Source organism: Talpa europaea (assembly GCF_964194135.1).
Source record: "Talpa europaea genome assembly, chromosome: 6".
NCBI lineage: Eukaryota > Metazoa > Chordata > Mammalia > Eulipotyphla > Talpidae > Talpa > Talpa europaea.
In genome coordinates this window covers 129864024-129880875 of record NC_140072.1, presented here as the reverse complement: position 1 = coordinate 129880875, position 16852 = coordinate 129864024, and the positions used below count along the sequence as shown (strand labels likewise).

General features: G+C 42.8%; 1 protein-coding gene across 1 annotated transcript; it reads left to right on the top strand.

Moving 5' to 3' along the window:
• Nucleotides 1-4131: 4131 nt before the first annotated feature.
• On the top strand, nt 4132-5144 carry OXGR1 (oxoglutarate receptor 1; the record flags this gene model as incomplete). The annotated part of the gene is given in 3 exon segments (XM_084234734.1): nt 4132-4482; nt 4486-4507; nt 4510-5144. Coding segments are annotated over 3 exon segments (1008 nt in total).
• Between the last annotated feature and the right edge of the window lie 11708 nt (nt 5145-16852).

Genomic DNA, 16852 nt, shown 5'->3' with positions numbered 1-16852 from the left:
AGACCTCCCCGAACCCCCATACAGAGCAGAAAGAACAAGGGCTGGTGTGTCCCCCTTATGCAGGCCTCCCTGGCCTGAGCTCAGGCTTGACACTTGGATCTCTCAAATCTTGTGTCATCTTGTCTAAAGTTAGACCAAAGGACTAGAGTTCTTTAATGTGGTAATTTTAATTGTGGTGAAATAAACATAACATAAAATTTACCATTGAAGCCACTGTTAGGTATATGCCCAGAAATGGAGTTGCTGGGTCCCCTGGTAACTCATTTTTAATTTTTTGAGAGACCATCACACTGTTTTCCATAATGGCCATACCCTTTAACATTTCCAGAACTGGAGGTTTTTAAATGTCCCTTCCAAGGGTAAAGTTAGACTCCCCAAATTACAGTCAAGTAAATGACTGATGAATTGATAGCATTTGAGAGAAAAAAATGAAATCAATTCAAAGAGTTCATAGACCTTTCTAGAAAAATACAGAAAATTCTAGAACTCAATATTTGGTTTTAAGTACTATCTTTAAGTCACTTTCTCCTTACCAGAAATTTGCTCACCCTGGAAAAGTACTCAAATGTCTTTTTTCCAGAATGTCTTTTCTGATCCCTTTTTCTCTTGGGTTATGTGCTTTACGCAGAGTCTTTAGTTACCATAATCATTTTTTAAACTAAGTGTTTCTTTTTTTGAGGACACGAATTCCTGGAGGCAGAAACATTGTCTTACTTTTCCTTGTCTTCTCAGTGCTTGATGTAGAATAATCTAACAGCCATTGTCTGTTCAAAGGCTGTGTGGATGGGTTAGAACAAAATAGGCAAATAGTTCCAAATAATGAATTGAGGGTGTGATTAAAAATAGTAAGATGCTATAAGATCTGCCCATTCGGGTTTGGTCACCACACCACATCCACCCCCCAGTCCTGCCTCAAGTCCACTGTGCTCCCTGTCCTGAGCCAAAGCTACCCCAAGTTAAAGAAAACAAATTTCACTTAAAAAAAAAAAAAGGCAGTATTTATCTCCATGTTCTATTGTTGTTTATCAAGGGTGATTTCAGAAACTCTGGGTGCATAGTAAAAAGTATGTCAGAAAAAAAATAGACCGGAGAGAAATTTTTCTCCTAATGCAAAATATTTTCCCAGAGAAGCTAAGACCCCAATAATAATAAGATAAGCATAACAATGAAAACCAGAAGAAGCGAAATAAAAGGCCCTGAACTCTGGCCCAGCAGCTGGGATTTATGGACCAGGGGAGCTCATTCCCCACTGGGAGCTAATTCTCCCGGGGCAAGAGCTGCATTTGCAGGCTGCATCTCCTTGCAGGCTGCATTTGCTCCTTCGCACGCGCTCCCTTTGGGCAGCTGGGCACCCACCTGATGGAGGATGTCCGCAGGGGCGCAGGAGTGGGAAGCTGCCGCCGGGTGGCTGTGCTTGGGTGAGGGAGGAGGCCTTAGGCTTGTGCTGGGGCCGGAGGGAGGCAGCGCCAGCGCGAGGGGCTGGGCGGGCGGGAGGGGTAGCTCGGCGGGGGGGCCTGGACTCCACCGTCCGGTCTTCCCTGCAGCCGGCTCAGACCACCACGCAAGGCGCCGGCGGCAGCGGTCGAGGTGCCAGGTGAGCGCCAATATCTGAGCGACCCGGTGGGCTGGAGGGAGCTGGATGCTGGGCACCCGCATTCTCGGGGCAGTCGGGAATTCAGGAATGCGGAGGCCCCAAGCCTGAGGGAATAGAGCCCCCAACACGCCTTGGCTGCAGGAAGGGAGGGTGGACAAACAGGTGACCCCCAACTTCCCTTGGAGGCAGCAGGAGCACCCCGAATCCTGGCAGGGTCTACAGCACACTTCGGGAAAACCCAAGTCCAGGATGGCCAGAGCTTTGCCTCCAGGAAAGCTGGATAAATCTGGACCGTTGGAATCATCTTGAGCCTGGAGACTTTGGAGGGACCAAGAGTGCATCTCTCATATCTACTGATACCAAGCCCAAGGAGGCTCACTACCTGGTTCTGGACTTCATGGTGCCAGCTACGTCCAAACCCTCTTGCTCCACAACTCCTGCTCCCCCAACAAGATAACCCACAAAATCTTTCCCCAGGAAATCGTTCTTTTTTACATAGTTTGTTTTGATGTTGTGGATTTATTGAACTAATTTAGGATTGTCTCTAAAGCTCCAAACTAGATATAAAATTTCTTTGTATGCATGGGTGCATTTTTTCCTGAGGAGTCTATATATTTTCTTTGATTCTCCCAAAGATCAAACAGCTGAAATCACATGGCAAATGCTAATAATTTTCAGCTTAACTGAATTGCAGATTCTTGTTTTAAAAATTAATTTTTCTTTTTATTAAAGTAACTTTGCATTGTAACAGTATATAATTTTCAGGTTTGCCTCCTGGAGAACCAATATATGTATTTACAATATTAATTTCACCACTCAACAGATAATTCTCTCCTCTACGATACAATAGACCCCTTTTAATTGACTTAGACACCCCACTTTCCCCTCCCTCCTGCTAACCACTAATTGGTGTTATAGTTCAAGAGTTTATTTTTGATTTCTGTAATTCATCTGTTTGTTTTCTGTATATACCACAAAGGAGTTAAATCATATGGTGTGTGTTTTTCTGTGTCTGGCAGATTATTATTTGCAAATTGGGACTGAGAGAAGAGCCACATACCTGGAAAGGGAGTGGTTTTGGGGGGTTCAGGGAGGACAACTCTTCCCCCACCTCCCAAATTTATTTGGGTTAGAAATGATGTGTTTTCCATGTGTAGGAAATCACTTTAATTTAAAATCTGTACAGAAGAAAACCAGGATGAATTTTTGTGTTAAAGTCTGTCCTAGTGTTTAGATCCCAGCTGTGGAGTTTACCTGAGGGGGACATGAGAGGTCAGAGTCCAAGGTTATACCTCCCCAGTCTACTGGTAGCTTGGGACAAGGAGGAAAGAAAAGAGGTTAATCCAGAATTGCAGCAGCCCCAGAAAAGCCCAGGGTTTGGGGGGCCGGGAGACTGGTGGAGGTAGGGTAGTGGTTAGATAAGAGGTTTATTACAATATTAACGGGTACCCACGAAAAATCACATATCATCACTAATCCTGCTTTATTTGTTCCCATCAAATGGCAAGAAGGCTCTGTGGATGGAAGGTTGAACAGGCTGACACTTGAACAGATAAGAGCTCTGATCCTGCCTTATTCATCCACAGAACTTGGAATCCCAACCTGTGAGGTTCATGGCCACGCAGGCATTAGGACACAGTCTGCATGCTGCGTGTGCTCCAAACATGGCCCTCCTATAGCTAGCCTCAACAGCCATGATTTCTTCCTAATTTCTGAAAAAAATAAAGGCTGAGATGATGTCTTTTTTCCTTTATAAAAATTTCCCAAATCTTTGGTGCTTCCTTCCTTTGTGTGATCAAATTTATATCTTTTGTTATGTTGAAGATTATCAGGTCATTATTTCTAGTATATTAAGATCCCACTCATTCTGGGTGGCCTATAACCTCTCCACACTTGAGATCCACTGGTGTAGCAAAAATAGGTGACATATCACATTATCCTTAAACATCCAGTCTGGAGAAAAGAAATATTCTCCTTCTACTTTGCTTACAGCCCCCACTGATTTTTTTTTTTGTCTACATGTATTTTGGAAACGGAAACCATTCTGTTGGTAAAGTTTCTGCAAGAGGCATTAATCCTGCCTTCCTTAAAATTGGCTAGTTGTCACTAAATCTCAACTTGAACTGTTTTTCCAAAACAAGAAAGGGGTTGTGTCTACCTACAACCTGTCCTTTTCTGATATGATTGTTGTTTAAAATGATTTCATAACACAGTAGGGGTTTATTTGGCAATGACAAAAATTGCAATCTTGTTCCTTACTTTAAAAGTCATTGAAGAAGCAAAATAAAAAAAAATAATAATACTGGAAGCATCACTAGACCTTCAGAACATTCTTTTGCTGATGGAACTCCTTGTTCTTTCACTTATATTAGCAAATATTTACTGAAAGCTATGTTGGGCCCCTGGGTTCAAGGTGATTTTGTCATGATGCTATCATTAATTTTTTCTGTTTTCCTTTATCAGTGAGTTACTTCTAGGTCTAATCCTTCTGCCAACTCAAACACTCATGTTTTCTTGCAAGATGAAAAGAAACAACCATGAATGAGCCACTAGACGATTTTGCAAATGCTTCTGATTTCCCTGATTATGCAGCTGCTATTGGAAATTGCTCTGATGAAAAAATCCCACTTAAGAGGGACTACCTCCCAGTTATTTACAGCATCATCTTCCTGGTGGGCTTTCCGGGGAACGCAATGGCAATCTCCACGTACATCTTCAAAATGCGGCCCTGGAAGAGCAGCACCATCATCATGCTCAACCTGGCTTGCACGGACCTGCTGTACCTAACCAGCCTGCCTTTCCTCATTCACTGCTATGCCGGCGGCGAAAACTGGATCTTTGGGGATTTTATGTGCAAGTTCATCTGCTTTGGATTCCATTTCAACCTGTAGGGCAGCCTCCTCTTCTTCACTTGTTCAGCATCTTCCGCTACATTGTGATCATTCACCCAATGAGCTGCTTCTCCATTCACAAAACGCGGTGGGCTGTGGTGGCCTGCGTGGTGGTGTGGATGGTTTCTCTGGTGGCTGTTATTCCCAGGACCTTTCTGATCACTTCCACCACCAGGACCAACAGATCCGCCTACCTGGACCTCAGTAGTTCTGATGACCTCACAACCATCAAATGGTACAATCTTATTTTGACAGCTACCACGTTCTGCTTCCCCCTAGTGATAGTGACATTCTGCTACACAATGATTATCTACACCCTAAACCAAGGACCTCAGACTCGCAGCTGCCTGAAGCAAAAAGCCCGGAGGCTAACCATCCTGCTGCTCCTGGTGTTTTATGTGTGTTTCCTTCCCTTCCATATCCTGAGGGTCATTCGTATTGAATCTCGCCTGTTTTCTGTCAGCTGCCCCATGGAGAAGCAGATCCATGAAGCTTACATTGTCTCCCGGCCACTCGCTGCCCTCAACACTGTCGGGAACCTGTTACTGTATGTGGTGGTCAGAGACAACTTCCAGCAGGCCGTCTGCTCCATGGTGAGATGCGGAGCAAGTGGGGACCCGGAGAAAGCCCAGAAAATCAGTTGCTCCTACCAGCCCTGACCCGCTTTGTTTCTCAGCCCAAAAGAAAAGCCTGTAACTTCTGAGAAGTCCAGAAAGTCTCCCTCAGGGGGGCTGTCCATAAATATTGGGTATTGAAGTGATCAGGTGCCAAAGTCAGGACGGGGCAGCTGGGACTCATTTGTGACCACATATTGAGGTCCTTTCTTGGGTAAATATAAGGATAGGACAGTGCATTTCAGGAAAGGATCCAGATGTAGAATTGGAAACATTGGTACTCAAAGGCATCTCAGAGAACATCGAGTCTCACCTACTTCTTAGGGAAACTGAAGGTCACCCACTTGCCCACTATCTCCCCACAAGCTGTTCTAAGAGAAAACTAGTCTTTCACTCTGTCTTTCACGCACTGGCGCAGCCTGACTGCACAGGATCCCCAGCCTGTTCAAGGCATTATTTGTATCTTTTTTTTTTTTCAACATTCACTTCTTTACATGTATTATCTTTAAAATTATTATTTTCAAACTTTGCTTTGAGCTGATTAAACTGTGTTTTCCCCCAGATGTGTTCAGTTGGGTAGATTAAAGCAAATCTGTGTGATATGGTTGAGACAAGGGAGACATGTCCAGGTGAAGAGGTACCGTGATACCTGTGAGATACTTGGGGTGTTAGATCTGTGTTGCTGCGGATTAAGAGTTGTTACTGAATTTATAAAAACAATCAAGTTGTATTCATGATTATCAATATATCCTGGGGAAAAGAGGTCATTTTTAGGAAAACATATTTTTAAAAATCTTTTCTATATTAGATATTAAACAAAATCTACCACTTTTTATTTCTGTGGGAAAATATTCCAGGAAACACTACTTCTCATTACATACTTTTCTCTTTTGTGATTATCATGAAAATATCACTATTGTAATAGCTAAAGCTATTTTTGAATTGTGTGTGTAATTATCACTATGTGTAAATATTTGAGAAAATGCTAGTCTGGATATTTAAAGCCCTAGGAAATGTGTTGATACAATTAATAAACTAATTTCAAATCATGGAATAGGATGGTAATCTTTTCTGTGCAAATGCAGCTTTACCACCATTATATATTTGCAGGAAGCTTATATATTTGCTGGAAGCTTGCGTTCTCCATGCTTAGAGAGCAAAAATAATTTTAAGAATCAATTATAGAATAAGACTGGATTAGATGATTTAAATAGAAGAAAAGGCTCTGTGGGAATTCTCTGTAGTTTTCAGGTCCTCTAGGACAGGGCATCTGACTGAGACTCGAGAGAGGATGTTATTCAGGAGCACTTAGCAGGAGTGCCAGGAGAAGGACAAAGAAAGCAAAGACCAAGAAAGCCATGGTCTCTCTGGATGCTGCCTCTCTCCATCCACCACCTCCTGAGCCATCTTCTGCTGGGCCTCTATACAATCCGGAATGAGCTATTTCCCTAGAGACCCCAACTCACCCACCAATGCTATTGCACAGCAACAAGATGTATCCAAAGTCCCACTGAGTACCTGGAAGACCTGGAAGACCTCTCCCCACGCAGCCCAGATCCTGTGCTATCACCAGCTGAGGCCTGTCTCCTACCTCTGCTGCTGTTCCTCTAGCCCTTCCTGCCTCCCCATCCAATCCCTTCTTCCTTCAGAGATTTCACCCACCAGAGAAAAGCCACCTCAACCTCCATAGCTTCTTTCATTCATTTCCATCTTCCCACCAAACTTACAGATCAATAAATCCTTTCTCTTTCTGACATTAATTTTCCTACTGTGTCTTTCAGTTGTGTTGGCAACACCACACTGATACAGAAAAGAGAGGGAGGTTGTGGGGCAGGCAGTGTAATGCTGGATGCCTTGGAAGAACCAGATCCAGGCCTTTTTATTGACAGAGAACAGGGTGGGTCAAATTGAAAACTGGATTTAGGGCTTTAGGGAGAGTGAGTCTGCTGAAATATTCAGACCCCCCACCCATGGCTCCAATCTTATTAACAAGGTGTTCCACTAATCAGTCTCTGGGACACAAAGCACATCAGTCAACACCACCCCTCCCTTCCCCCTCCCCCGTACCTTGTGATTTTTTACCTATTGCCCCAGGGCAAGCGAGTGTCCTGCTCTTGTAAGGAGCCTTGTATGCTACACCCACATCTTTTGGTCCTTATTCTGCTTTCTTAGGGACTTGCTCTAACTCGTAATCCCACTTTTTCCAAATGGTTAACATATCTGTTCCTATTCCATGGTGAACATGCCCAGTTTTCCTTTATTCTTAACATACCTTCCCTTGATTCAGCAGTTCTGTCATTCCCCTCCCTGACCTGCTCCTGTGGTCGGGGGTCAGGTCTAGAGAACTGTCTGCCATCCCCGGGTCTGCTGATAGAACATAATCACAAAGATCCCAGCTAAATTAGATTCAAAGAGTCAATTTTATTTTCCAAAGTAAAGAGTCCTGGACTAATTGTATTGAAGAATGCAGTTTGGAACTGAAGCCAAAAAAGAGATGGATGATACTTTCGAGGCTAGAGTGGGACCTGAATGACCTCACTTCATACATCCAATTGTAGGCAGAGAAAGTACTAGAACAAAAGCCCAGAGAGCTCTGACTGTCTGCAGAGAGGGAATCAAAGTGGGTGTGCTCACTGCGTAAGAGCTGAAGTCAAGTTCCCTGCACTGAGTGCAGTGGAAAACGGTTCCAAATTTGTTTTTAAATTTCTATCATGAAAATTTTCAGTCACAAAATAGAGACATCAACAAATTGATCTCACATGCCCGTGCTTATTTTCACTGATAATCAACAGACCACCTTTCCTATTTCAGGCACGCCTTCCCACATTTTCCCCCAGAGTATTTAAAGGGAATCCTAGAAAACCTACTAGTTTCACCTAAAAATGTTTCAACATCAGGGTCCTCCCTGGTGGCCCAAGGGGTTAAGATGCAGTACTGTGAAGCTGTCCGCAGCCACTGCAGCACAAGTTCGATCCCCAGCCAGCAAGCTGACTCACAGGGCACAGCAGACCTCTTCTGTCTCCCCACTGCTGCCCTCAGCAGTCTATTTCAGTAGATCTGCCCGTTCTATTCCACACTCTGTCTTTGGTGAATCCTCTCACCCATCCCATCTGTGGCCTGTACCCCAACTCTTGTATGCATAAATAAATCTTTAAAAAGTTTCAACATTGGTCTCTTTTAAAACATACAAAACCTGAACAAAATAAAAAGTAATTCCTTTTTATTACCTAACATCTAGTCCATCTTTTCCTTCCCCTGAGAACTTCACAAGTGTCTTAAAAAAAAAAAAAAAAACAGGAACTAAATAAGGTCTATGCAGTCTATTTGATTGATTATGTCTATTAGACTTTAGTCTATTATAATTCCTTTACCTTTATTCATTGTTATTTACTAAAGAAATCAAGTCATCTGTCCTGTGGAATTTTTGACATTTTGGGGTTTTCTGTTTGAACTTCATTTTGGTTGTTTATCAACATTTGGTTCTTCCATGCCTGTACTTGTTGTAACTTAGAAGGTAGAACTAGGGGTGAGATATGATGCAGTTTCTCTCCCTCCCTCCTCCATGCCGCCCTCTTTATTTCTTTCTTCCCTCTATTTATCCCTCTTTCCCTCCCTTTTTCTTTCAGACAGAAGCACTAATCCATTGCAGGAGCTGGGGTGTCTGACTGCCCTTCATATAATTTCAGATGTATCGACCTGACCTTCTGCCTTGGAGTTCCCCGGCCTCCTTGGCCTTCACAGTGTATTACTCAGTTTATGGTTGTCTCAGTCCACTAGGGCTTTCACAACAGAGACTTTTCATATTCTAACCTTCTCCTGCTTTTGTTAGTTATGGCTTTTCTGCAAAGACCTTTGACTCGCCTGTGGTCTTTAATGCCTTCTCCTCTGAACATTGCTCCCATTGACCAAAGAGAGCTCCTCTGCCTCCTTGGGAAGGCATGGGCAAGGGATGAGAAGAGACAAAGAAGTTGTCTTTCCAGTACTTGTTGGTCCGTGAAGGTATGTTGACAGAAATTTGGATGGAATTACCATATAAGATGGGCCAAATCTTTATTCTCCAGTTCTTTGGAGACAGCAGCTATGCCCATGATCCACAGACGAGGAGCTGCTCCCTAGGGAAAGACCCTCTCTGAGAAGCTGGCCGCTTTCTCCTCCAAGTCCCCCTGGTGCTTTGTGTGTCTGCTGGGACCACTGCAGGCCATTTTAATTTTCCCCAGTGGGCTCTGAGAAGGGATAGGACAAATCTTAAGAACTACAAGGCCATGTAGCAGTTGAGGTCATTCACTTCCTAAAGATTCTTAAATTCTACCCAGCAACACCATTCCAATATTACCCACCTGATATTAAATAATGAACCCAAATGATAGCTAATGTTTCCATGCCAGCATCATGAAAATTCCTGAAAGATGACAGCTTCTTCCATACTGAGTTCCCATGAAGAAATTAAATTATAGTATGAAAACAAGAGGGGGTGGGAGCCAAGGGTGGAGGAGGTCCAGTGGAGGGTTCCTGGACTTGGTGGTCAGTTTGGTGAAATAACATTCATTTGTAAAGGTGTAAACTTATACCCCTGAGACATACTGTGTTGTACATAAATATTATCTCAATAAATAAAACTTTAAAAAAAACTTTAAAAAAAAAACAGTATCTCACCTTACAAAGATTTTTTTTTCTTTTTCTTTTTTTTTTTTTTTTTTTTGGTAAAAAGAAGAGTCTGTGGATAGGGCAAATTTTATTGATGTCTCACTTAAGAAATTTCCCCAGCCACTGAACTTTTCTGCAGTCACTGTCATCATTATCAAGGCAAGACCTCCTACCAGCCAAAAGATTACTCACAGAAAGCACAGGTGATGGAGAGCATTTTTTAGCAATAAAATATTTTTAAAGTAGGTACCTTGTCTGTTTAGGCGTAATGCTAATGCACACTGAGTAGACGACCGTGTAGTGTAAACATAACTTTTATGTGCACTGGGAATCTTGAAAGTGTGTGACTCACTTCATGGCGGTGTCTGCTTTATTGTGGTGGTTTGCAACGGAACCCACAATGCCTCCAAAGTATGGCTGAACAACTCATACAGCACCCACTGCATGCTGGGCTCTGTTTACCTGGTTTCTTCATGAACCCAGGGAGTCTGCATCCGGAGCCCAGGCAGAATCACTGCGTTGTGACTATGCCGACTTCTATTACAGAACAGGTGCTTGGTCCTAACAGCTGGGGAACAGTCTTACCTGCTCAGCCACAGTGTCCCCACTCGTTGACCTGCCTTGTCAGCTCAGTTTTCTGGTGTTTTGCTCCTCAGAATAAGTGAACAGCCATAAATAATGAGGTAACTCAGGAAAGCTTTGAGTAGGAATCAGAGACTCCCATTTGAACATACAGAGAGGAAAAGTACTCAGGGAAAGAGAAACACTGTAGGAGGCATAAGAAAAAAAAAAAGTTAGCTATAATTATAACTCCCAGAAACATCTTTGAAACAGACCAGGAGTTTCTAAAGGAACCACCTTTCAAAGAGCAGAAATGCTCTTGGGTATTAAGCCAGAAGAGATGACAGGGGTTACTCCAAATACCCTCCCTTTACTGTGTCCTACTTGATATGTGCCTTGAACCAGCTAGTTGGAAGTTCTCCTGGCATCTTCTTTCAATTTATTCTAACTGTTTGATATCTAGAAGAAAGCCTTAGATGCTGGTAGTCTGACGCTGGAGTTATTTCTTGATTTCAATGAGGTGAAACAGTCTCTGATTTTTGCTATTTTGTGTGCATTTCAAAGGTTTTAGGGAAGTAGCATTTTAAAAGTGCATTTCTTGGACTTGCTTGGTTTCTTTATTTTTATTTTGTCTCTGCAATCACATATTATATGATATATGTCTGTATTATATAATTACATAATAGCATATAATTTGCTTTTCCATGATTTGGAAATATGCCTGTAGTCTGAGCGTATAGTCTTTCTGGAAATGAAGGCTAACACGACAGTAATGATTCTAAGTGATGTTTTTATTTGCTTTTTGATTAACCATAATCCCCTCCACAAACACTTGAAAAATAAAATATAGATGCATAAAATACTCTTTCTTTGGTTTCTGTCTTTGCTGGTTGAGCTGGATGTTAAAGGATAGAGACATGGAGCGCCCGTGTGTATAGGGCAACCTGATCAGTGTTGACTCCTAGGGAGGTAAATGCACACCAGAACCTTCTGAACCACTGTGCACAATCACTGTGCTAAATCCTGGAAGCCTAAACCCGAGTAACAAACAATTCTACTTTCAACAATGCTACAATTATGCAAAGTGACTGCATTATTCACATGTGCCTTTGGGTTTACTATGTTATTTTGCATTTACTTATCAAACACAAAGAAACGTTTATGCAGTTCTTTCTGCCATTATAGCTTATCATTAATCTAGTTATATTTGAATGAACTCAATCAGACACAAGCATTTCAGGAATAGATACAATTATCTCTATCCCTCTCATCAATAACCCTAAAATGTGTACAGGGTAAATCCACAGAAATACCTTAGGGTTATTGTGATGGCTAAATGCCCCCACATATCTGTTGAAATCCGCCTAGAAGGTGACCAATAGGGCAGTATTTGGTATTGCATACTTAGTATTAGCCCATTATCTGCAGCAACAACATTATAAATATTTGAATCTTACAGCAAGAAAGTCAAGAAAAAAATCCTAAACTCACAGCACCAATGATGTTATCTGGTAACAAACCATCTCCTAGCAAAATATTTTCTGATTTCAGGCAGTTCCCCTAAAAGTTTAAGTAATGGTTCTTTAAACAAATGGGGTAAATCCATTTATTATTCTTTTTAAAGAATAAAAAAACAAGACCAATGTTAAAGCCCAGTTCAAATTGGAGCCCTTCAGGAAAACAATACTACAGATCTGCTCTGGTGGACATTATCTCTCCAAGCACCCAGGTCCAGTGAGAAGGTCCCACTATTTCCTTTTCCTATTCATGAGCCCCTGGGGCCACTTTATCATGTACTTGGATCATTGCTCCTCCATGTCCATGTGGCCCTTTTCTCCCTGGTGGGATTATTAACTCCTCCAATGCATGGCCACTTTTATTTGTGTTTCAGCTTCCAGCAATATGCTGGGAGGGCTGATATGGAGAACAAAAACAACAATGAGCCTCTTTGAGAATGAGAAATACCTGCTTTGTAATCCCAATTCTTACTTGGCCAATTTCTAGATATGGAAAAATGCATGCTAAAATTGAGTCTTTGTATTACCTTTGAAGTCGAGGGAAAAGACTTCTGCTTCTGGCAACAAGCTAGATTAAATTTACTGCACAACCTTCCAAATGGAAACAATGAAAATGGCTAAATAAAATATTTTCATAAACACCTACAAAAATGCTCACTGAACTGGTGAGAAACTAAAGAATCCAAAAGGGGAAACTAACTATAAAAGTAGGAAGGTGGAAGCCAACAGGCAGCAAAAGCAGTCATTTCCCAAATAGGATCTGCAAAACTCTGGTGCTTTTTGGAAGTACTTTTCATTATCTGTGCTGGTGTTAGGGGAACAGTATGTCCTGAATGAACCCCACCCACTGATGTTTGATGGACTCCACTCCCACCTCCATGCTAAAGAGAGCCCAGGTACCAAGGATTACAATTCCCATCATGGCATGGATCTGCCATGACTCCTGACTTCTTGAAGGGGGGATTGCTGGGAACTAAGGGTGGAGTAAAGCAACCATGTTTGATATTAAACTGAACACACATGGGCCTGCAGGTGGCTTGGTTTTTCCTGCCTTCAGCATGCACCCAAGGTCCCAGCTCAGGCAGGCAATGACATCAGTAGGATGCGTAGGATGTATTTATGAATTAATCTCTCTCCCTCTTTTCATTTCCCTTGTAAATAAACTTTTTATTAACCTTTCTATGTATGCCTGCCCTTGGGTCTTATATTATGAGTTGTTGTTTTTGAAGCATGCAAGTGAGAACTCACACCCAGACCATCCCATTTGCCTTTAGGGTTGCCCTGTAATAGTGGGATAGGTAGGGTGAGCATGAGTCCTGGTTTGCCCAGGGCTATGCTAGTTAATGCCTATTGATCTGGTATAATTATATATAGACCCTACTTATATTATTAAAAGTGGGATGAAATACAGGCACCATAAGCAGGAGCCATAGGACTCAACAAAGGTAGGACTCTGATAGGAAATCCTTGTAAATCTTTGCACTGCAGTGGGATCTACTGGCTGTTAGGGTGAGTGATAAATAAGACTATGAAGCAGAAGGGAGCAGTGTATAAAATAGCCCACATTTGTTTTGACACTGGATAGAAGAAAAATGGATTTGCCCCTGAGAAATCATAATCAGCACCAAGCTCTCATGTAAATTTGTTGTTACCTGCATGTTAAAATTGAAGTTCAAGTGGAGAATTGATTTGAAAGTGATTTCCAGATGGGTTATACCATGAGGCAACTGGCAGAAGCATATGTAAAACTCTCAGAGGGAACACAGTTTTAACCCATGTCTCAAAGAATTCCTATTGGTAAAGTTCCCAAGGAAAATGAGAGACATTTTAAAAGAAATTGTTGTAGAGCAACCCCGATACAAAACGGGGTGCCTGACTGTAGGACGAGAGACAAAAATTATACTGCTAGTCCTGCAGAACTAGTGCGCTTATGGTGACCAACGCAAGGAATGTTACTTTGGGCTGGTCAACCGCGGGTGTAACTTGGAAACCACGCTGGGCGCCAAACTGTTGTAGAGCAACCCCGATACAAAACGGGGTGTCTGACTGTGGGTCCTCACCCGCGCGCTTAAAAGGACTTATCAATGCTCTACTGCAGGCACACGTGAAAGGTTAATAAAAGGTTTATTTACAAGGGAAGGGGACATGAGGAAATGTACAGCTCAGGGAGAAAAGTGGGAGACAAAGTTTTAAATGAGTCCTACCCGATCCGCCGATCAGGAATCCCAAAATGGCGCTCTCAGAGTTGGCCGCCAGCCAGGAGCGGTGAAGCCAGGAGGCGAGCGATCGGGAGCCAGAGAGCGAGCAAGGCCCACGTGTTTGGTTTTTATATCCAACCTGGCTGCCCAACCCCACCCTCAGGTCCCAGCCACCCTCCCCTTGGTGGTGATGGGATTTGTCTTTCCCAATGTCCTGATGGCTTTAGTCTGGAGTGGGGGTGGAGTCCACAAAGCCTGTATGAGATTATCTCAGGACATCACTTCCCCCTAACAAAATCACAAGCTATACCAACACAAAAAGGACAATGGGTGAAATATATCAGAAGTAAAGGGTTGAAACATCAGATTGTCAAAAAGCACATATGTGAGCAGTATCAGACACTTGTAAAACAGAAAGTTAATATTGGTTAAAAAATTAAGAAAGTCTTGAGTAAAAGAAAGATAAAATGAGACAAAACATACCTTAGTGCTCAAGACCATTAATGGAAAGGAACTTTAATATAATTAGAGAAAGTGAGAGGCTTTAGCTCCTCATTACCTAGTTATATAGGAACTCTCGTTGTCTCGTGACTGTCCCTAGCCCCAACATATAAAGACAGAGCAGATTAAAGATAACTTCAAAAGAAAAGCCCTTTCAGAAAAAGAAGAGACTTTAGTCTTGTCCTGCCCTGTTAGCTTTGTGAAGACCCTGTGCCTGGCTCTGGTGGAAGTTTCTTGATTAGACTGTTTTCTACTCTAGGAGTGGCTTCCCTCCCACTGTTCCACAGTCCAGAAGATTCTTCTGATTCTTTCTCCTGTGAGGCAATGGTTTCAAGTGTTAGCAAGCAACAGAATATCCTGAGAGCTTCTTCCAGCACAGATTGCTCGAGGCCATCCCCAGATGCTTGATTCAATGAGTCTGGCTAATTTACACTGATGGCAAGTTCTAGGTGATGGTGATGTGCGGTTTGGAGACCACACTCTAGAGAGCCCGCACACATTGCCCCCAGACCCCATCTGACCTGACAGGAGCAGGAGGATGAGTCCTTACAGGGTGTGTGCACTTCCCACTGCCATCTCCCTGAGGGGCATGTTTGAAATCCAGAGGGCTCTTTTGTAGTGATGGGCTTTTAAAATTCAAATTGCCATTTATTTAGCAAAACAATTCCCAGAGATACTTAGTAGATGCCTCATCTATTTGCTTCCAGTAAATTCCATGTGTGAATAATCACATTAGTTCCTCCCTAGATATAATTCTCACTCTGATTCATAGCTTTGCTTTCTGCCTCCCATCTCCCCAAAATTGCCTCTCTCAATGCAGTGGCAGGTACCTTGAGGCCATCCATTAACATAACCTTGAGTTGGAAAGAAACACCCTAAATCTAATTTTTGCCACAGGGCTAATTCCTTCAAGTAAATGAGAACTTCTTCTGGACATTTGTGACAGTTCTTTTCATTTTAATTTTAATCCTGGCTGAAAGTGCAGGAAGTTTTGCCATCCTTGAAACTAGATTTTTGGACTCTCTCCATCCCTCCTCCTCTGCTCTCAAGCCAACCACTTTTCCTTAGACTCAAACCAACACACACTAATATGCCTAACTCCTTCCAACAATTTTCATCAATTTCCTGCAGCAATTTCACTAAATTCCTAGTGATGGAGCTAAGAGTAGAAAATTTAGGATGGAGGCGTCACAAGACCAGAAACTGGAGGTGGGGGTAAGGTGGGAGTAGAAATGATTAACATAGCCATTAAATCAGCTCTAGAAATGAAAAACACTTCGGTGCCAACTGCTGCAGCAGTATGAGACTTCCGTAGAAAGTATCCAAGGCGCAGACCAGAGGTGGGTGTCGGAGGGAATCACAGGTCCCTACAAGCCAACCTGGTCACACCCTAGAGGTAATTCTTTTAACAATAGATGAACCCCCTCCCCCAAAGAGAAGCACACTGTATCAGTGTAATTTCTGCACTGGCAAAATGCAGCTCTCATCCCAAGACTGAATGCCTGTGACTATGATGGAGGCTAAGAGTAGAACATTGGGGAAGGAGGCTTCATCACAAGACAAAGTGTCTGAGCAAACCAGGTGGGGATATGGAGATTAAGAGCCATTGTAAAAAAAAAAATCACAGGTCCTTTCAAATTGGGCTCGGCAAACCAAGTATAGAAAAAATCCTTAGGTGCTAACCATAGAAGTAATTAACTTAACAGCAGTTAACAATCCCACAGAGGAACTGCACTCTGTCAGTGCAATTTCTGACCTGGGGGCAAAAGGCAGCAGCCCTTCTGCCCCTGCTGCGGCTGCAGGTGTGTAGGTGGCCTCTTCCCCAGCCTGCTCCCTTTGCAAAGCAGCAGAGGCGGCTCCCTCCCGAGCTGCCACCTGTGGCTACCCAGGCCTTTCTTCTAACAATCCTGTGCCTTTCAGGGGCAGCTCCTTCTGCCTGCTTGTGTCTGTGCAACCATCCCTGACTCCCTTCCCTTTTTATAATAAACCTGCCCTTTTAAATATAACCAAACATCTCTGCCTTGCAGGGAAACTCACCTGGGTAAGCTGTATGTTGCTGAAAGGGGAGCTCTGAGGAAATTTTTCTCAGACATAACCCAAGGACCCAAGGACGTAACCCGGTTCTCCGAACCCAGCACCTCTCCAAAATGACATCAGTTACACACTCATGTGTAAAATGGTTTGAGTACAAAAGGGGCTTGTTTTCCTCATGGTTCAGTAGCAAACTGTGACCATATATCATGTACGTGACCATTCATAATACACACACTAACCCTGTGAAAATATGAAGTAAGAAGGATGGAAAAGATGGTGCGGGTCTTCCCACCCTAAG